Source organism: Phyllostomus hastatus, unplaced genomic scaffold (assembly GCF_019186645.2).
Source record: "Phyllostomus hastatus isolate PE091 unplaced genomic scaffold, TTU_PhHast_1.1 phas_scaffold_60, whole genome shotgun sequence".
NCBI classification, from domain to species: domain Eukaryota; kingdom Metazoa; phylum Chordata; class Mammalia; order Chiroptera; family Phyllostomidae; genus Phyllostomus; species Phyllostomus hastatus.
This window is the reverse complement of record NW_025334038.1, coordinates 14988058-15009151: the sequence shown is the minus strand read 5'-3', so window position 1 is coordinate 15009151 and position 21094 is coordinate 14988058. Positions and strand designations below refer to the sequence as shown.

Here is a 21094-nt window from a genome sequence, read left to right as displayed (position 1 = left end):
AAAAAGTGGAAGTTATTCTTTTGATTAAAAAAGTGATATAGCAACATTAATGAAAAGTGTAACATTGCTCCATGTTTGTATAGTTACTGTGACATTTAAGAGTATTGAAATGTGAATTTACCTTAATGAATATTCAGCTATGTATCTGATGATTTTTTTCGTGTTACCGCTCCTACATCTCTGACTACATGTTGAGGAGCAGTGCCAGCTCCTGCTCCCGGATCCTCTTGTGACTCACCTACTGAGAACCAAAAGTGATCTCTTGCTCTCTGTATTATTCTATAGCACTTTCTTTGACTTTCTTTCATACCACTTGCCACTTTCTGTCTTTTATTCTGGAAAATAAGTCCAGATCTAGCATCAGCTATTCTTGGTGAGCTCCCATTGTGGAGAGATGGGTGACTGATGGTATTTTTTAACCCTGGAGCATTGCACATAAATATTTATTGTTTCCTGAGTGAAAATGGTGGACAAACCAAGCTGTGAAACATCACTACATATATTATTTGTTATTTTCCTTCTCTCTTCATCTGTTGTCTTCTCAATAGACCATTGTATGTGCAGAAGGTACCAAGTGTTGGATATCCAGCTAGCCCTTGGGCCAGCACATGGTAAGGTACAGTAAGTAGGAGTTGCTCTGTAAAGGCCTATTGTATGGATAGATGGAAGAAAGAGGCCTACACTGAACTGCAGGCCCATTTCCCACAGCCAGCTGCTGGATGCCCCAGAACTCCTCATCAGTACATCTGTTCACAGCTCTAATAAACTGTGTAGGAAAGCACTTTGAAACTAATAAACTCTGCCAGTACTATATAATCTATTATTTTACCCATGGACCAAAACGAGGCCAAATACTAAACCTGACAAGCTCAGGGAAGGCCCACATAGCAAGCCTTACAAACTTGGAGACTGAAAGTAACCACATAATATAGTCTGAAGATAAAAATTCCTAACAAAAAATGGGTCATGGTGCATAGTCATGTGCTAGGCCTGTAGCTTCCCTGACAAAGGTCCAGCTTTACCTTTGAAATTGTCTATTGTCTTTATGCACCTAAGATAACATACCTTTGAAATTTTCTTTTCCAGATCCCTCAAGGCGTACCCACTGTATCAGAGCGAGAGACCACAGCACCCCTCATTGTTATCTTGTAACCCAAATACCATCTTTATGAACTGTAATGTCTTCTACATTGGTGGGCACAGACCCAACAGTACAGAAGTATGTGTCTCTCCTTTTTACTTTTTTCCAATCCCGCCCTCTTAATCTATCATCAGTGGATTTCATGTAATCCTGCTTACCCATATTTCGCTATGTATAATGCACACCCACGTTTTGTGCATTATTAATCCCATGGTATGTGATCATTATACCCATGTTTAATGTGCATTCTTATTTTTCCCCATAAAAATTTGGGCAAAAAGGTACACATTATACACAGCAAAATGCGGTATGTATCCTCCTTTGATTCTAATGTATAAAATAAACTGCAAAACTGCCATTCTCTGAAGCACTTTCTGTCTCTGGAGATTTTGCTTCCTGTCAATTGTCAGCTTTGATCAAATAAAGTCTTATAAGGCTTTTTCTTAGGCAGGAAGTTCTTTTGTCAACATACCCAATACATTTCTTCTGGAAATACAGATTTAAAGCAAAATAATTTTGTAAAAATTTATAAAGCAAAGGAATATAATGTACATACTCTTGTCCGGTAATTCATTTTTTTAGTTAACAGTTTACATGATACCTAAACACTGTTCGCTACTGAGCCAAGTCATGCACTAGGGTTATGCCCTTTATTATACAACCTTCTTTTCTCTGAAATTGAAAACAGCATTTTTCATTTGTTTTTCTATGATGGGCCAAATGTTTCAAGAGGTGCTAAAGGCTTCTCAATATCACTGTCCACAAGCTCAGGAGTATCAGAATAATCCACTAAGGGAGCATCTAGAGATCTTGCTTCTAGGAGTGTCGCCATTTTGGTTTAAATAAACTCATAAAAATTTTTAAGAATCCACTACAAAGCAATCAAATTTTTTAAATGTTTAAGGCACTGGAACAAATTCCACTTTATGTTTTCGGAGTTACATACCCAGCTTTCCATCAGCCGGAGTTCCTTGGGCCAATTAGCGCATTCCCACGTCTCATCTAGTCTTTACCCACACTTGACAGGTGAGAAAGCTGAAGCTCAGAAAGGATAAGTGATCTACCCAAGACTCGTGACCCAGGTCCCAGTAGAGAAGAGAAACAGCATGTTTTTTCCTTTGCGGGCCGCAACCTTCCCGACTCCGCCCACCCCACCTTTGGGCCCCGCCCCCGGTCCCGCCTTTTCCTTGGCCCCGGCCGGCGGCTCCGCGCGTCCTCTTCCGGTGCTGTGGGTGTCGGCGTGAAGCGCGGCGATGGCGACGGGCGGTCCCGACCCGCGTGGTGGCGACGTAGAGGAGGACGCTTCACAGCTCGTCTTTCCCAAAGGTGGGCCCTGGGGCTGCCCGACTACTTTGCATTTTGGCGTGGTCACTGTAGGCCTAGTTCTACCCCGCTCCAGGTCCAAGGCTCGGCAGGTCCAGGTCCTGCAAGGGCTCGAGTACCCGGCACTGTGTCTGGAGAGAGGGTGCCTGGGTCCCTTGGCGCCTCTCCACACTGCCCTGGGGCATCTCTGGCTACCTGTTGCAATAGTTTATTTCCTCTACTACACTGCGAAGTGCGGGAGAGACGTATCGGAGATAAACAAAGCCGACACTAAAGTGGTCAGGACGGATTTTAATCAGCAATACGTTATTAGAGAAGAAAGCCTAGCGTGGATTGAACTCAACTTCTGTTTGTATAGTGGTGACTGGGCGTTTTAAAGGCAGAATGAAGGAATGAGGGGGCGGTAAGAGGGTGCTAGTCGGGACAGGGAGACGAAAATTACGAAAAGTGGGTAGGGTAGTTGGTCCGTTTGAAGTGCATTTGGGTTTTTAGGCTGGCATTTGTGGAAATTAGGTTCCTACCCTCCCACAGCCCTCCCTCTGTTGGCTGAAACAAACAGTAAGTTATTTTGACAGCTCTTAATATTCACAGGCAGGCTCTTTGAAGGAGCTAGGGTCATCCTCGGGATTCAGCCCTGAATTGTTAGATATCATGTCAGTGTTTTACTCAAGCCTTTGTGGGCTGAAGTTGAGGCCTAGTCAGGAAGAGACTCACAGGACTCTGGCTAGTTTGGTCAAGGAGAGAATTTTTGTCAGTGGTAGTATGTGAAGCACATTTGCTATCAGGGAACTTCCTCTATGCAGTGTCATGTCCTTTGTAATTTTGAAACCAAAAATAAAGAGAAAGCTTAAGATTTTAAAATAAGTTTTGTAGGTACTGAAAAACAAAGTAAATGGGGGAGACCTTAACAATACTTTCCTGTTTAAAGAATTGTTATATAATTTTTCACAATAAAAAGTGAAACTCCCTACCCTGTCTGGTGTGGCTCAGTGAACTGAGCGCTAGCCTGCGTACCAAAAGATCACCTGTTCCATTCCCAGTCAGGGCACGTGCCTGAGTTGTGGGCCAGATCCCCAGTAGGGGGCGTGTGAGAGGCAACCTATAGATGTATCTCTCACACACTGATGTTTCTCTCTCTCTTTCTCCCTCCTTTCCCTCTCTAAAAATAAATAAATATTTATTTATTTGTTTTATTATTTTTATTATTAAAATTTATTTTATTTTTATTTGTTAATAAAATCTTTAAAAAATTTTTATTTATTTACTTTTAGAGAGAGGAGAAGGGAGGGAGGAAGAGAGGGAGAGAAACAACAATGTGCGGTTGGTGGGGGTCATGGCCTGCAACCCAGGCATGTACCCTGACTGGGAATCGAACCTGCATCACTTTGGTTCACAACTCACGCTCAATCCACTGAGTTACGCCAGCCAGGGCCAAATTATTTTTTTTAAAAAGTGAAACTCCACACCCTTTCTTCCAGAGGAAACTACTATAGACAGGTTAGTACTTGTTCTTCCATATTAATTTTATGCTTATTCATAAATATACACATAAATTCTTTTCTTTGCAAAATGGGATTATGCTATAGAAATCATACAGCTTTTAAAAATTTTGACGGTATATTGTATAGAACTGTCCTATTCTTTTAAAAGGTTAGATAGTACTTAATGGTTGTACTGTAATGCTATTCATCTATTGATAGATTGCTTAGAATTTTTTATTTCATAGACTCAAGTGCAATTTCCATAGGATAGCTTACATAAGTTTTTTTTTTTTTGCATAATGACAGTATACATTTGTTTCTTTTTAAAAGTGTAATAACCAAGAAGGAGCTGGTTTTCTTAATTTCATGATAAATTAAACCAATTTTTTGTATTTGGGTTTTGTCCGGGTACTTTTTATTTAATTTTTTTCTAACACTCTGAAAATACTTGTTTTATAAAATCTGGTACACATGAAAATTGTATTGAATGGATATATTTAGATCTTAGATCCTATCAATCTTTTATCATTAACTTCTTAGTTAATATAGGCATATAAAGTGTTATGTATTTTAGAACATATGTAGATATACAGAAACAACAGTAAGTATTTAAAATATAAGAAAATCCTTTGCTATAGGATGGAAAGTAAACAAATGTGTAAAATTAATTGTAGGACTGAAAGAATGGAGATGACTGAAAGCTACTGAGTATTTTTAGTGGCAATTTTCACAAACATATTTGCCCACAAATAAAGTTTGTCCTTTATCTATGTGATATAATTAACAGCAACTCGACTGAAGAAATTAGAAAATAAGCCATTTTTTCTAGAAAGGAATATAATCCCAACCATTCCCTACCTAAACTAAAGAAATCCCCTATTTTTGTACTTGAGAGAAAAATGCACAGTATAAGAAGACCATCTGAAATGGCCACCCCTGTCATGAAACACTAATGGTTGCAATGAAAGGTCCTCAAGGAAATTCTCAGATGAGGTACTGGCCAAGGAATTATTTTCCTTCTTAGAGGAATGGGGATTAATGAATTGTGGCTATTGCTCTTAAAATATATGCAGAGAGGGGTAATATCATGTAGATCCCCTGATCTAGTTCCTTTTGTTTTCCAAATAAAATATGTATAGTGTGTGAGTGTGAGAAATTTCACAACAAAATGGTTTGTTGTGGTTAACTATGAGTAGACGCTTTGGTCCTCACTTTCCATAGTTATAAAAAAGTGTTTGTACTCCCTCTTCTCTCCCCAATTATGATTTCAAATCCTGGAAATGCTTCTGTGGTAGGTCTCAGGCACCCCACTCCCCCCACTCCTAGGTCCTCCAAGTCACAATTAGACTGCCTTGACCTTTCATTAGTTGAAAAGAGTGAAAGTGATATATAAGTAGTACTTGGGCATTGCCCTCAGTGAAGAGTAGAGACAGATGCCTAGTCTCCTGGTGTCCTGAATTCTATCCATTGAATTTCACAGGTAAATTTGTTTAGTGCAGAAAGGGAAGCATCTCTAACTTTGGGCACTTTTCCAGAAGCCTTCAAAACATCAACAACTATAACAAGCTTGGAGGTCATTAGCCGTTACTCTTGTTTAGCCTTTTAATTTTCATTTTGTAAGGCTGCACTAATGCTTCAGCCTCAGAAGCTGAGACTAACACTGTTTAGCTGCTATTGCCTTTCCCCTCCCTGATGTCACTTGTTACTTTCACTTCAGAGACATTAGGATCATACTTCCTGATATTTCATGTGTTCTGTACTCATTGCTCTGAGGCAATAATTTCTTCACCTGTACACCACCTCAGAGGTTTGGACTGGAATTAACTCTGAGGGACCTCTTCTTCAAACTATGCTGCCCTCAGGTAGAAAGTAGCTTTGGGGTGCCTATTATATTCAGTAGCAGTGAGAACCTTTCAAATACAGTTTCCTTTTCACACCCCCCTCCAAAAACACATGTGCATATATACACACACCGTTGTGAAAAGAGTGAAGTTCCTGTGACCTGGCCCAAGAAATGGAAGGCATTAATCTGATGGAGGTGTTCATGATTTCCCCAATAGTAAGTGTACCTGTGTCATATGTAAATGCCAAATTGCAAATAACTTTGGATTTTTCTCACAATTGCTTCCTGTTCATCAATGTAGCATTATAAACATGAACTCATGTTTATGGATGGTTTCTACTCTGGGGGAACTCACTGATAAGGGTAAAGCAGATAAAAACCAGCTCCTACACTTCGTAATAAGTATTAGGAATGTATGCTCCTAATGTGAGAGAGATAATGATCTTCCAAAGGAGATAATAACATTTTAACAATGCCATCCTGAAAATATAGCTAAAGGTTGCCAAAGGAATTGGAGAGGAGCCAATTCCTCTCCTATTATGGAAACGAGCCAAAGCTTTCTTTTTCTCTTAAACTTAGTTTTTAAAGATTGCCCATAGAGACCGCTTATGTTGCTTACTGGTCCAGAGAATTATTTTAAATGAGTATCAAGGGCAAGAGGTTTGCGTCATGGTAAATATTTGAGTTAGATTTAATTGACAGATTATGTTTGACTATGAAATCTAGAGGAAATGGGCATTTAGCTGAAAGCTCAATTCCTGTGATACAGTAGGTGGTGACTTGGGTGAATAGATTTGTGCAGGTACAGAAATAGAATTTGGGGTACATTATTAATATGTGCTTCCAAACACTTGGCCCTCCTTAATATAATACCTTATTTTGTTGTGTATAGTGTGTACCCACATTTTTATGTGCATTATACACGGGATTATTATACCCATGGTATGTAATTATTATACCCATGTATAATGTGTATCCTAATTTTTCTCTCCAAAATTTGGCCAAAGAGTGCACATTATACACAGCAAAATGTGGAAATTCTTAAAATGAGAATTTATTCACAAATGATATATCTGATAAAGAGTGGATAGCTCAAATATATAGGGAACACATACAGCTCAATAACAAAAAGTCTTCCTATCAAAAAATGGGCAGACAGTGCATGCTTTTGCAGTGCATGTACTTACAAAAATGGGGAGGAAGACATTTCTCCAAAGAAGACATACAGATGGACAATAAACATATGAAAAGATGCTCAGCATCACTAATCATCAGGGAAATACAAATCAAAACCACAATGAGATACCACCTCTCTGTGAGAATGGCTATCATCAATAAATCAACAAATAACCAGTGTTAACGAGGATGTGGAAAAAAGGGAATCCTCATGCACTGTTGGTGGGATTGCAAATTGGTGCTGCCACTATGGAAAACAGTATGGTGATTCCTCAGAAAAGTAAAAATGGCCCTGGCTGGTGTGGCTCAGTGGACTGAATCCTGGCCCGCGAATCTAAGGGTCACTGGTTTGATCCCCAGTCAGGGCACATGCCTGGGCTGTGGACCAAGTCTCCAGTGGGGGGCATGTGAGAAGCAACCACACATTGATGTTTTTCTCCCTCTCTTTCTCCCTTCCCCTCTGTCTAAAAGTAAAATAAGCAATATCTTTTTTAAAAGCCCCAAAACTAAAAATATATCCGGTAATTCCACTTCTGGGTATTTACCCAAAGAAAGCACAAACACTAATTTGAAAAGATATATGCACCCCTGTGTTCACTGCAGCTTTATTTACATTAGCCAAGCTATGGAAGCAGCCTAGGTGTCCATCAATAAATAAATGGATAAGAAAGAAGTGATACATATATACAATGGGATCTTACTCAGCCATAAAAAGAATGAAATCTTGCCATTTGCGACATTGATAGACCTAGAAGGTAGTATGCTGAGTGAAATAAGTTAGACAAATACTATATAGTTTCACTTAATTGTAGAATCTAAAAAAAAAAAACAAGCAAACGAAACAAAAAACAGACTTATAGAAACAGAGGCCAAAAGGATAGTTGCCACTGGGGAGGTGGATGAAGGATGAGTGAAACAGGGAAGAGGGAATATAGTGTACAACATTGTGATAGGTGTGCACAGTGACAGATGGTTACTAGGATTAGTAAGGTGATTACACTGTAAGGTTTAAAAATGTCAAATCACTATATTGTACCCCTAAAACTAATATAACATGATACAATATTGCATACCAACTATACTAGAATTCTTTAAAAGTAAAAAAATTGAGAGTGTAACATTAGTATTATGAGTTAGAGATTATGAGCTTATGCAAGCTGCAGAGAAATAATTGTTGGTTATGCCCCATTTTGAAACCAACAATTGGCCTAATTAGTCTAATGTGTCTTTTTTTTAAAGACTTTATTTATTTTTAGAAAGAGGGAAAGGGAGATAGAAAGAGAGAGAGAGACCAGGACTGAACCCACAACCCAGGCGTGTACCCTGAGCAGGGATTGACCTGGCAGCCTTTTGCTTTTAGGACAATGCCCAACCACCTGAGTCACACAGGTCAGGACAATGATGCATCATTTAATAGCACATCTAAGTTAGGTTCTTTGATATCTGAAACTCTAGCCCAAGTGAGCTTTTTAGTATTTCATGAACTCCACCATACTTTGTGGTATAAAGTTGTTGGATATGAAGTGTCTGGATTTCTGAAGGGACAGAGATTTGCTGTTAGTCTCAAATGCAAAAACCAACATTTAGAAACTGACTTCTGAAAGAATATTTTCAGCTGACATTTGTGCTTCTCACAGAGTTTGAAACAGCTGAGACACTTCTAAATTCAGAAGTTCATATGCTTCTGGAGCATCGAAAGCAACAGAATGAGAGTGCAGAGGATGAACAAGAACTTTCTGAGGTCTTCATGAAAACGCTAAACTATACAGCTCGTTTCAGTCGTTTCAAAAACAGAGAGACCATTGCCAGTGTCCGTAGGTGAGTGCCAAAAGAAAGGTTGTTTTGGTTTGGTTTGGTTTGGTTTGGTTTGTTTTTTTAGAGATATGGGAAGGGAGGGAGAAAGAGAGGGAAGGAAACATAAATCAGTTGCCTCTCACCCACAGCCCAACCAAGTACTGAACCTGCAACTCAGGCATGTGCCCTGACTAGGAATCATCTGGGGACCTTTCTCTTTGTGGTACGATATCTAACCAACTGAACCACACCAGTCAGGGCAAGGAAGTTTTTTTATCAATGCAAACTACTGGACATCTGCAGGTAGAATGCTGTTTCATCACCCACCTCCTCCCCACCCTGTATAATCTGTAGGATTAATGTATATAAAATAATTTCTTTGTCAAAAATTTCAAAATTGCTTATAAGGCCAAATTTCTTATTGGCCACCTTTACTACCCCAAATCCCAGTCATCTCCCTACAAAGTAATCAATGTTAGCAGTTTGTTGCTGGCCCTTCAGATCTTTTTTTCATGCACTCACGTATATACACACATATATACACACACATACACACATATATATATATATGCGTGCCTATAAAAATAAAAAACAGCATTGTTTTGTGGGGGTTTTTTTAAATGAAGTGGGCTTATTTATTATTCATCTGAGATGTCTTCAAGATTTTGTAAGTTAATAAATATAAATGAGAGGCATTTTTTCTGGATCTTCACTTTACCTTTCAAAATCAAAAAGTAGCTAGCTTTTAGCACTTTTTCCCAAGACAGTGCTTCTCAAATTGGGTTGGCTATGCCCTGGGAAACAGTGATGTGCGGGGTGTATTGAAGGTCCCAGGAAAAGTGGCACATCCTCCTGAAGTATCAGTTTTACTGGATGGTAGTTGATTTAAAAAATTTCTACATTAAAGCAGATACCAGCATATTGTGGACTAAAACAAAAATATATATATATGAGTTCTTGAATTAAATCATGAGACTTAAAACCTTGCAGTTGCAGAAAGTCATTTGAACCTTTGCCCCAGCTCACCTAGAGGTACTTATTTGCTCTACTATGCTGAAAATGTTTGAAAAGTACTACCCTAAGGCAAAACAAATGGACAAAAGATGTATATCATAGATAGTCTTCAGAGAACTATTTATAATAGCCAAAGGTGAAAAAGATAACCTAACATTCAGCAGCTATTAAGTACATTGTGGTAAATCCATCTGATGGATGACTATGCTGTCATTAAAACCTGTGTTAGAAAATAAAATTGAGAACCTCTAGCAAAGATGGAGACGTACTAGATTTGCTTCACTGCCTCACCCAACCATAAGAAAGATAACAACCAATCTAAAAACAAAAAACAACCAGAACTGCCAGAAAATTGAACTGTGTGGAAGTCTGACAATCAAGGATTTAAACAGGAAATATTCACCCAGAAGGGTAGGAGGGGTGGAGAGGACACAGTGTAACACTGCGAGGCAGTGGCAGGGTAGCAGGTGGGGGCAGTGGCCCAAGGATGGGACAGTCCCACATTAAGGTGCAGGAGATAAAAACCTGGAGGGACAACTGAGGAGCGAGTGATCGTAGTTCCAGGCCATACCATGCAGCCCAGGGTCCAGCAACAGGAGAATAAAGCCTCATAACCTATAAACCTGTGGGAGCTGGCGAGACTGAAGCAACTGCCAGTCTCTCTTGAGAGTCTGTTTAAAGAGCCCACAGGGCCTTAGAACATCTGCAGACCCACTCTGGGAATCAGCAGCAGGGCAGCAACTAGAAGGGCGCCAGACACTTATGGGAAGTAGGGGAAGTGACTGGGAATGGGTTGAGAACTAGCAAGTAGCATTGTTCCCTTTCACTCCTCCCCCACATACAGCACCACAAAGCAGCAAAGTGGGCTTCCCCACCCTGGCAAATACCCAAGGCCTCTGCTCCTTACAACATAACAGGTGCACCAATTATGGGAATCAAAGCAACTCTGTCTAATACACAGAAACACAAGGAAGCTGCCAAAATGAAGAGACAGGGAGATAAGGCCCAAATGAAATAGATCAAAACAGAACAAGAACTAAGCAAATCAGAGATAAGCAGCCTATCAGATGCAGAGTTCGAGGCACTGGTGATCAGGATGCTCAAAGAAACAACTGAGTGCAGCCATAAGATAAAGGAAGAAGTGAAGGCTATACAAAGTGAAATAAAGGAAAATGTACAGGGAACCAACAGTCAAGGGAGTGAAGCCAGGATTCAAACCAACAATTTGGAACAAAAGGAAACAAATATCCAACTGGAACAACAGGAAGAAACAAGAATTTTAAAAAATGAGGAGAGGCTTAGGAACCTCCGGGACAACTGTAAATACTCCAACATCTGAATCATAGGGGTGCCAGAAGGAGAAGAGGAAGAACAAGAAATTGAAAACTTATTTGAAATAATAATGAAAGAAAACTTCCCTGATTTGTCAATAGAAATAGACATACAAGTCCAGGAAGCTCAGAGGGTCCCAAACATACTGAACCCAAAGAGGGCTCTACCTTTATCTCTAAATCTCTAAAGATAGAGACTCTTAAAAGCAGTAACAGAAAAGGAGAGAGTTACCTACAAAAGAGTTCCCATTAGACTATCAGCTGATTACTCAAAAGAAACCTTGCAGGCAAGAAGGGACTGGCAAGAAGTATCCAAAGTGATGAAAAGCAAGGACCTACATACAAGATTACTCTACCTAGCAAAACCGTCATTTAGAATGGAAGGTCAGGTAAAGCTTCCCAGACAAGGTAAAGCCAAAGGAGTCATCATCACCAAGCCCTTGTTGTAGGAAACATTGAAGGAACTTATCTAAGAAAAAGAAAATCAAAACTGTGAACAGTAAAATGACAACAAACTTAAACCAACAACAGAATCTAAAAACAACAAAAACAAACTGGGCTAGTAACTAGAACAGGAGCAGAGTCGTAGAGATGAAAATCGCATGGAGCTTTGTTAACAGGTAGTGGGAGGGGAGAAAATGGTGGAAAAGGTACAGGGAATAAGAAGCATAGTTGGTGGGCCCTGGCTGGTGTGGCTCAGTGAGTTGAGTGCCAGCCTGTGAACCAAAGGGCTGCTAGTTCAATTCCCAGTCAAGACACATTGCCTGGGTTGCAGGCCAGGTCCCCAGTAGGGGGTATATTATAGGCAACCACACTTTGATGTTTCTCTCCCTCTCTTTTTCCCTCCCTCTCTCTCTAAAAATTAAAAATAAAAAAAGCATGGTTGGTGGGTACAGAATAGACAGAGGATGTTGGGAATACTATGGGAGGTGGAAAAGCCAAAGAACTGATATGTATGACCCATGGACATGAACTAAGGGGAGGGGAATTGCTGGAGGAAATAGGGGTACTGGGAGGAGGGGGGCAAAAGTTGGGAAAAAATGGGACATCTATAATAGCATAATCAATAAAATATGCTTAATAAAAATAAAGAAAATGAAACTGAGAGATGTTCATGAGTGTGTGGAGGTGGAAGAGGGTATAAGGGGGATAAATGGTAATAGGAAAAAAACTATTAAAAAAAAGAAAGGTGTTCTTGGGGGTAAAAGGCAGAAAACTGTACTTGAACAACAATTAAAATTAAAAAATGATTAAAAAAAGAAAGATACTAGCCCTGGCTGGCATAGCTCAGTGGATTGAGCACAGGCTGAGAACCAAAGTGTCGCAGGTTTGATTCCCAGTCAGGGTATATGCCTGGGTTGCAGGCCATGACCCCCAGCAACCGCACATTGATGTTTCTCTCTATCTCCCTCCCTTCCTTCTCTAAAAATAAATAAAATCTTAAAAAAAAAGATGCTTACATATATTAACTGTACAAAAAATGAAGGTGATAGAACTATATATGAAGTATAGTCTGTTCTAACAAACGTGTATGTATTCAGAAAGAAAAGATTGGAAAGAACTGTGTGGGAAGCTTCCATACAAAACTACAAATTCTTGAGCCTAAAAAATTATTTGAATGAATGAAGGTAGACTTACATATTTAGCAATGAAAGGTCTTCATACTGTAAAAATGTCATTTTGCCTCAAATTAATGTATACATTTGCCAGTCTAAATCCTCAAAAGAAATGGGTCACTGAATAAAATGATTTTAAGTTTGTAAGAATTTTCAAAAAAATTTTTAAAGAAAAATAAAGGGGAATTTGCCCTGAAAGATATTAAAAGACATTAAAAAGTGTCAGTACTTAAAATAGTGACACTTTGGCATGAGAATACACAGATCATTGAAACAGAATAGAAAATTCAGAAGCAGACTTCCAGCCAAGATGGAGGCATAGGTAGACACACTGTGCCTCCTCACACAACCAAAATAAGGACAACAATTTAGAAACAAACAACCATGACTGACAGAAAATGGAACTGTATGGAAGGCCAACAACCAAGGAGTTAAAGTACACACATTCATCCACACCAGTAGGAGGGGCGAAGTCAGGTGGCCAGGTGGAGAGGGATCACTGCAAGGCAGCAGCTGGTGGACCCAGTGCGGCGGACTGTGAAGGGGCACAGTACACAAGGGAGCTGGCAGGCCAGGCGGTCCCACATTCCCTCACAGATAAACCAGGTGAAACTGGGGAGCAAGATAGACCACACAACCCAGGGTCCCAGCATGGGGAAACAGCCTCAAAACACCAATTGAAAACACCTGTGGGGTTGAGGTACCAGGAGAAACTTCCAGCCTCACAGGAGAGTTCATTGGAGAGACCCACAGGGTCGTAGAACATACACAAACCCACCCACATGGGAATCAGCACCAGAAGGGCCCAATTTGCTTGGGAGAAGTACTTGAAATCTGGCAGAGAGCAGAGCAAGTGTTACTGTTCCCTCTCAGACTCCTGCCCCACATGCAGTCTCACAACCTGGCAACTGAGTTGCCCCACCCTGGTGAACATCTAAGACTCCGCCCCTCACTACTTAACAGGTGCAACAAGACAATAAAAATGGCCCAAACGAAAGAACAGATCAAAGCTCCAGAAAAAATACAAAGCGACAAAGAGGTAGCCAACCTATCAGATGCACAGTTCAAAACACTGGTAATCAAGATACAGAATTGGTTGAATTTGGTCACAAATTAGATGAAAAAAATGAAGGATACACTAAGTGAAATGAAGGGAAATGAACAGGGAACCAATAGTGATGGGAAGGAAACTGGGACTCAAAGCAATGGAGTGGCCCAGAAGGGAGAAAGAAACATCCAATCAGAAAAGAAGGAAGAAACAAGAATTCAAAAAAATGAGGAGAGGCTTAAGAACCTCCAGGACATCTTTAAACGTTCCAACATCAGAATCATAGGGCTACCAGAAGGGGAAGAGGAAGAGCAACAAGTGGAAAACTTACTTGAACAAATAATAAAGGAGAACTTCCCCAATCTGGCAAAGGAAATAGACTTCCAGGAAGTCCAGGAAGCTCAGAGCATCCCAAAGAAGTTGGACCCAAGGAGGAACACACCAAGGCACATCATAATTACCTTACCCAAGATTAAAGAGAAGGAGAGAATTCTAGAAGCAGCAAGAGATAAGGGGACAGTAACCTACAAAGGAGTTCCCATCAGACTGTCAACTGATTTCTCAAAACAAACCTTACAGGCAAAAAGGAGCTGGAAAGAAGTATTCCAAGTCATGAAAGGCAAGGACCTACATCCAAGATTGCTCTATCCAGCAAAGCTTTCATTTAGAATGGAAGGGCAGATAAAGTGCTTCCCAGAAAAGGTCAGGTTAAAGGAGTTCATCATCACCAAACCCTTATATGAAATGTTAAAGGGACTTATCTAAGAAAAAGAAGGTAAAAAATATGTATAGTAAAATGACAGCAAACTCACAATCATTAACAACCACACCTAAAACAAAAACAAAAACTAAGCAAAACAACTAGAACAGGAACAGAACCTCAGAAATGGAGATCACATGGAAGGTTATCAACAGGGGAGTGGGAGGAGCAGAGGGGGGGGAAGGTATGGAGAATAAGTAGCATAGATGGTAGGTAGAAAATAGATGGGGGGAGGGGGTAAGAATAGTGTGGGAAATGTAGACGCCAAAGAACTTATATGTACAACCCATGAACATGAACTAGGTGGGGAATGTGGGTGAGAGAGGGTGTGCAGGGTGGAAGGGAGTGAAGGGGGGAAATGGGACAACTGCAATACATAATCAAAATATATTAAAAAAGAAAATTCAGAAACAGATTCAAATAGAAATGTATTATATTTTATATGAGTCTAATATATGGCACTGTAAATTAGTGGGGAAATATTTTACAACAAACTCTGAATTCCTAAGAAATTAAGGATTTAAATGTAAATTATGATGCATAAAAGTGCTGTGTGATAATAGGAGTGAATGTATATATTGTCTATGATTAGCAAGACTTTTTTCTTAAAATGTTTTATTTATATAGAAGGAGGAAGAGTGGGAGAAAGAGAGGGAAAAAAATATTGATGTGAGATAGAAACATCAATCGGTTGCCTCTCAACCATGTCCCAACTGGAGACTGAACAACAACCCAGGCATGTGCCCTGACCAGGAATTTAATTAGCTCCCTTCTTCCTCTTTGTGGGATGATGCTCCAACCAATTGAGCCACACTAGTCAGGGCTGGTTAGCAAGACTTTAAATGTGGAGAAACAATTGACTCTAGTTGAATGTAAGTTTTTGTGAAGGCAGGGACTTGGTCATATTCATCATTGTACACATTAAATAATTAGTTGAATAAGTAAATGAATTTGCATAAATATCTTTAAATTTTCCTTTTACAAATGCATAAAATAGAAGTATGAACAAACTGGGAAAGGATTGATATCCTTAGATGATACCCACTTTGTAAAAGCTTAGTCTCTAATGGCTTGATTTATATCAGAATTTCAAACTTCTCATTCACATGAAATAATGGTCATCTTCAAGGAAATCAAAGAGATTGTAAAACAGCTAAGTAGATTTTAAAGATTAAAAAGAATGGGAAACCTAGTGTAACAAGAAGGGGAAATAGGCACTGTATTTATTGCTGATAAAAGTATTCTCTGGTAAATCCCTTTTAGGACACTGTCTTCTCAGAAGCTTTCCAGACAGTCATGTCCTTTGAATAATTCTACTTTCAGGAATTTATTTTTAAACCACACAGTACTCAAGTGCACTAAGAAGTATGAATTTATAATGATGTTCAAAAAGCATTGCAAAAACTGACATGTTCAACAACAGGAAACTTGATGTATAAATTAAGGCACAACTTGAGTGGAATGTGTTGTTTGAGGTAATTATTTGGGTACTAATATGGAAAACAGTTACTCTGTTGAGTGAAAATGGCCAGTTTTAGAGGAACATTTTGTTATGATTCCATTCATCTAATATATATATATAAATAAAGGGATGGTAGGGGACCTCCATGAAAATGTTAATACAGGTTATTTCTGTAGGATTTCAGGTTCTTTTCACCTTATTAATACTTTTTGGTATTTGTAAATAAGTGAGTGCTCAATTTACAACATTCTGAACCTCTTCCCATGTAACTAAGATTACTGTATGTTCTTTACAAAATTAATATAGCATCAAGTAACAAAGAGTTACAAAACAGAATGTTTGAGTTTATATTCTAAACCATGTAAAGATGTTTAGAATGATATACTAAGATGATATATTGATTTCGTTTAGGTGGTAACATAGGTAGGTTTCCTTTTTGCCTTTATTTTCTATATTTTGTACATTAACATACATGCTTGTAATAGAGTGATAAGTACAGTAAATGTTTTGTTTCTGAAGAGGTAAGATTTTCTCTGAAACCACATTTACCATTGATGAGTGCTGTTTTAGAGGCAGAGGGGTATAAATCCAAGATATGATTTGCATTGATGTCCTTTTATTTTAATAAATTTGTTTACTTTTTAAGATTTTATTTATTTATTTTTAGAGAGGGGGGAAAGGAGGCAGAAAGAGGGGGAGAGAAACAGCAGTGTGTGGTTGCCTCTCACATGCCCCCTACTGGGTACCTAGCCTGCAACCCAGGCATGTGCCCTGACTGGGAATTGAACCAGCAACCACACCAGAAACTGGTTTGCAGGCCGGGACTCAATCCACTGAGCCACACCAGCCTGGGTAACATTGTTCTTTTATACAGTTTGTCATTTAAAATAAGGTGTGGTTTACAACTTATTTGTACAAAGTAGAGTATGCCTTCGCTTATTTATTTATTTTTAAAATAAATTTTTAAAAACTTCCTCCAGGTTAAATATCTAATAGATTGGGGCATCTAACATATGTGTTTGACATACAATTAATAACAAAGGAAGCAAGGAAGAGTGTTAGGAAGAGCAGAGAGCAACAAAATAAATTCCTAGGAGAAAGGTTGTGTTAGTCCTTGAGGCATTTTGTGGTTTTTCAGAAGTTACAGTAGTAGGTCTTCTCTGCCTAAATGTGCTGTCTTCACTTTAATTGTCTCCACCTGATTTTGTTGTAACTTCCTGTCTCCAGGAATAGGAATGGGGAGTGATTTGAAAGTGGGATTTTACAGCCACCCTAACCATAATAGAAAGGTTGCAAGTACTTTACTTTTTCTCTTGCTACATTTGATTCCATTTTTCCTATTCATGAACCTTTGATTTTGTTTTCTTTTAAATGTCTTCCTGATGATTAGCTTGTTGCTTCAGAAGAAGCTTCATAAGTTTGAGTTGGCCTGTTTGGCCAACCTTTGTCCAGAGACTGCTGAGGAATCCAAGGCTCTGATCCCAAGGTTAGTATGAGTTATGTTAAATTCTCTGTATTGGATATATTCCTACAAGTAGAATTATTGTGCAAAAAAAGTGTTTGCATTTAAAATCTGGATAGATAAAACATTGAATGAGAGGACCTTTTTTAACAATGTGAGAATGATGATTTTGTAGCATATCAATTCTTACCAAAAATGTGGAACAGCTAAAACTCTCATACACTGATGGTAGGGGTGCACATTAATACAGTTTGGAGACCAATTTGGCTAATTGGCATCTAATGAGGTTAAAGATGAATATACCCAATGACCCAAAAATGTCCTTCTGGATATATGCTCTAAGAGCTACTCTTTTCCTAAAGATTTTATTTATTTATTTTCAAAGATATGGGAAGAGAGTGGGAGAAGCATCAATTGACTGTTTCTTGTATGCCTCCACTGGGGACCTGGCCTGCAACTCAGGCATGTGCTCTGATTGGGAATTGATCTGGCTACCTCTTGATTCTCAGGCTAGCACTCAATCTACTGTACTACACCAGCCAGGGTTCATATACTTTTTTTTTTTAAGGATTTTATTTATTTGTTTTTAGAGAGAGGAGAAGATAGGGACAAAGAGAAGGGAACATCAATGTGATGAGAGAAACATTGATCAGTTGCTTCCCAGGGACCTCGCCTGCAACCTCGGCATGTGCCCTGACTGGGAATTGAACAAGCGACCTTTTAGTTCACAGGCCAGTGCTCGGTCCACTGAGCCACACCAACTAGGGCCCATTCATGTACTTTAAAAGGAGATATATATTCCATTGTCCACTGCTGCATTGTTAGTGATAGCAAAAACATGACAACAATCTGTCAGTCAACAAGAGACTGGACAAATAAACCATTATATGACCATACGGTATTTATTGTATAGCAATGAAAAAGTCAGTGAGCTAGAACAGCATGGAATAATGTCAACAAAGGCTGGGGTGAATTTCCAAAACAAATTGCAAAAAGATACAGTATGATGCCATTTCTTATAAAGTTTAAAAACAGTCCTGCATATTGCTTATAGATATATTTTACACATATATAATAAGTATAAAAATATGCATAGGAATGATAAGTACCAAACTTAGGATAATGGTTACTTCTGGGGAAGAGAGGTGAAGGTGTTGGGATAGGGAGTATGCACGGTCATTGGGTTGTTCCTGATATGCTCATTAAATCTAAATCAAGTAGGGATTACTGTTAAGGTTAACTTATTTTCTATACCTTTTGTATGTTTGAAATACTTCATGATGTTTTTAAAAGGAAAGGCAAGGAATAAATATAGTTGAAAGGTAAAAGTATCAGTGTTTAGGGGTAAATGGAGAGGTGGGGCAACTGGTGCTCAAATATTGCTATACATTAAAGATAAGTGTGGGGAACATTGTCAATTGCTAAGAGACTTGCTTCTTTTGGTTTTCTTCTTGTAGCCTGGAGGGGCGGTTTGAAGATGAGGAACTGCAGCAGATTCTTGATGATATCCAGACCAAGCGCAGCTTTCAATATTAATCTCCAAACATTACTACTTAGGGAACCACATCCCCAGCATGGCACCACTGTCCCCCAGGATCTGGGACCAACTTGCACAGAAATTCTATCATAGAAGGCATTTGGGCTTTTGGATACAACCACCCAGCTTTGTCTTGGTCTGGGTTGTTATTTGAGACTTGACTGTTAAATCATAATGACCATGTAATCTTGGAGAGGACTTGCAGTGGCTGCTTGTGGCTTCCTGAGCTTTCCTCTGGAAACGTCGGGGTGGGGTGATAAGCATATAAGCTGTAGTTTTTGGCCCCTGTGTTATTTTTTATTTCTAATATTTTATGCTTTGATTTCAATGTGTTTCTAGTTTATGAAACTATACTAGAACATACAAAACTGGTATGGGGAACAATCTTACCTAAATGCAAAAGGAAGAATTAAACAAGACCTGTACATTGTGTGAAATTCTTGAAGATAGGATGGTAGTAGTGTTAATGACCACGCCAGAGCCTTGACATTATTGGGCTTAACACAGGAGACCGGAAGAAGCTCACAATGGAAAACAGTCACAACTGAGGATAACTGTGCTAAGTATTGTGGGACTGAAGCCTTGAGGTAGACAGGTATTTTTCCTTTTTTCTTACTGTTGCGGAATGTAGTTTTAGAGTAAGTGATCCTAAAGTACTTACTTTATCATTCCCAAATTTAGATTTTTTTTTCCTTCATCTGCCAGATGTGAAGGTCTGAACACTTTGAAGTGCCCTTTTAGGTAGCATCCCATCCAAACCTCTGGCTTGCTACTTGGCAACAAGTGTTATCAGATGGGAGTAATTTGGAAGGAGGGAGCCTGCCCATTCCTCAGTCAGTACAGTGAAGTCAATCAATCTGATACAAGTTGGAGAAAACATTTTAATAGCTGAACATTCTAACTTTTATCTTTATGAAGGGAAATATACCTGTTTTTTTCCACAATTTGGAATTCTTTTTTTCTTTCTTTTTTTGTTTTGTTTTGTTTTGTTTTGCACTTGTTCCAAATGAATTCATGATCCAAGGAAAAGGTTGAGGAAAAACGTTGGCTGTAAAGGTCAAGGTGATTTTGTGTTAGTTGCTAAAGCAAAAATAAAATATTCCTATTTTTATAAATTCTTTCAATTTCTGAAATGACATGGTTTTGTCACCAGTATTCTTATTTAATATTTAAAGGAAATGAAAGGTATTCCTCAATTTAAGAAAAATTGAAGTAAATAATGTGTTCATCCTTGGATAACTTCTTTGAGACCCATCAGTGTTCTCAGTATTATCCACATACTATTAGATACTATTAATTTTCTCCTCTATAATTTTGAGAAGATTGAGAAAATATTAAAAGCCTATTGGTATCTGACATATATTATGTTCCAATAAATGTTAAGTATTGTGCTCTGTAGATGAACATGTATACATAGGTAATAAATAAGCTTGCTTCATAGAAGTTAGTACAAGACTTTGGTAGCATATTAACTGGTGATGGTATCAGTCTATGAACACAAACAAAATTGCTTATTCCTTAAGTCTCCAGAATTATCTTTTAATTGAGGCAGTTACATGTGCAGGTAGGCACCAAGCAGTAGACCAGAAAGAGCAGATCTGGAAAGCAGACTTGTATTACAGCCCAGGTACTATCTGGCAAGAGCAGCATAGTGCCACTGTCTTCACTGCTGTGCCCTTGGTGTGCCAAGAGTCTGTGAGCTCTATGAAGGTGGGAAAGTATGGAAAGTGCCAGGAAAATAGGCATTAATTAATGGTAGTAAGATCATTAGAAGCAGATTTTTAAAAATAACTCATACTAGGAAATACTTGTAAAAGCTACCTCATGCTATGTTCTAGATTCAAAACCTCATGAACATATTCTGCTGGGCATTGTTCTCTGCAGTCCTGGCCAACTCTCTGTTTCATCATCAGATTCTCTAATCATGTGTGAAACACTGTTAGGCCTACTGTACTATGTTTGCAAAAGCAGAATTAAGGGGCACATTGAAACAAAACAAAAAGATACGCTGTCAAACCCTCACTTCACCCGAAAGCTACCAGAAGAAGCTTTTTTAAAAATTCTTAGTCATTCTGGTTTTATTGAAATTAATTAAACTTGAGACTC

General features: G+C 38.8%; 1 protein-coding gene across 1 annotated transcript; it reads left to right on the top strand.

Annotated features, from left to right (window-relative positions):
• Positions 1–2332: 2332 nt before the first annotated feature.
• On the top strand, positions 2333–20124 carry POLR2D (RNA polymerase II subunit D). Its single transcript, XM_045826276.1, has 4 exons — positions 2333–2467; positions 8602–8782; positions 17380–17475; positions 18909–20124. Exons 1-4 carry the CDS (start codon positions 2395–2397, stop codon positions 18985–18987), a joined length of 429 nt encoding a protein of 142 aa, XP_045682232.1. The 5' UTR covers positions 2333–2394; the 3' UTR covers positions 18988–20124.
• The last annotated feature ends 970 nt before the right edge of the window (positions 20125–21094 follow it).

What these genes read in the sequence shown, in the direction of transcription:
- POLR2D (XM_045826276.1), top strand. Translation starts at nt 2,395, where the DNA reads ATGGCGACGGGCGGTCCCGACCCGCGTGGTGGCGACGTAGAGGAGGAC. An exon ending in ACAGCTCGTCTTTCCCAAAG is followed by an intron (nt 2,468 to 8,601) that starts GTGGGCCCTGGG and finishes TGCTTCTCACAG; the next exon opens with AGTTTGAAACAGCTGAGACA. An exon ending in ACCATTGCCAGTGTCCGTAG is followed by an intron (nt 8,783 to 17,379) that starts GTGAGTGCCAAA and finishes CCTGATGATTAG; the next exon opens with CTTGTTGCTTCAGAAGAAGC.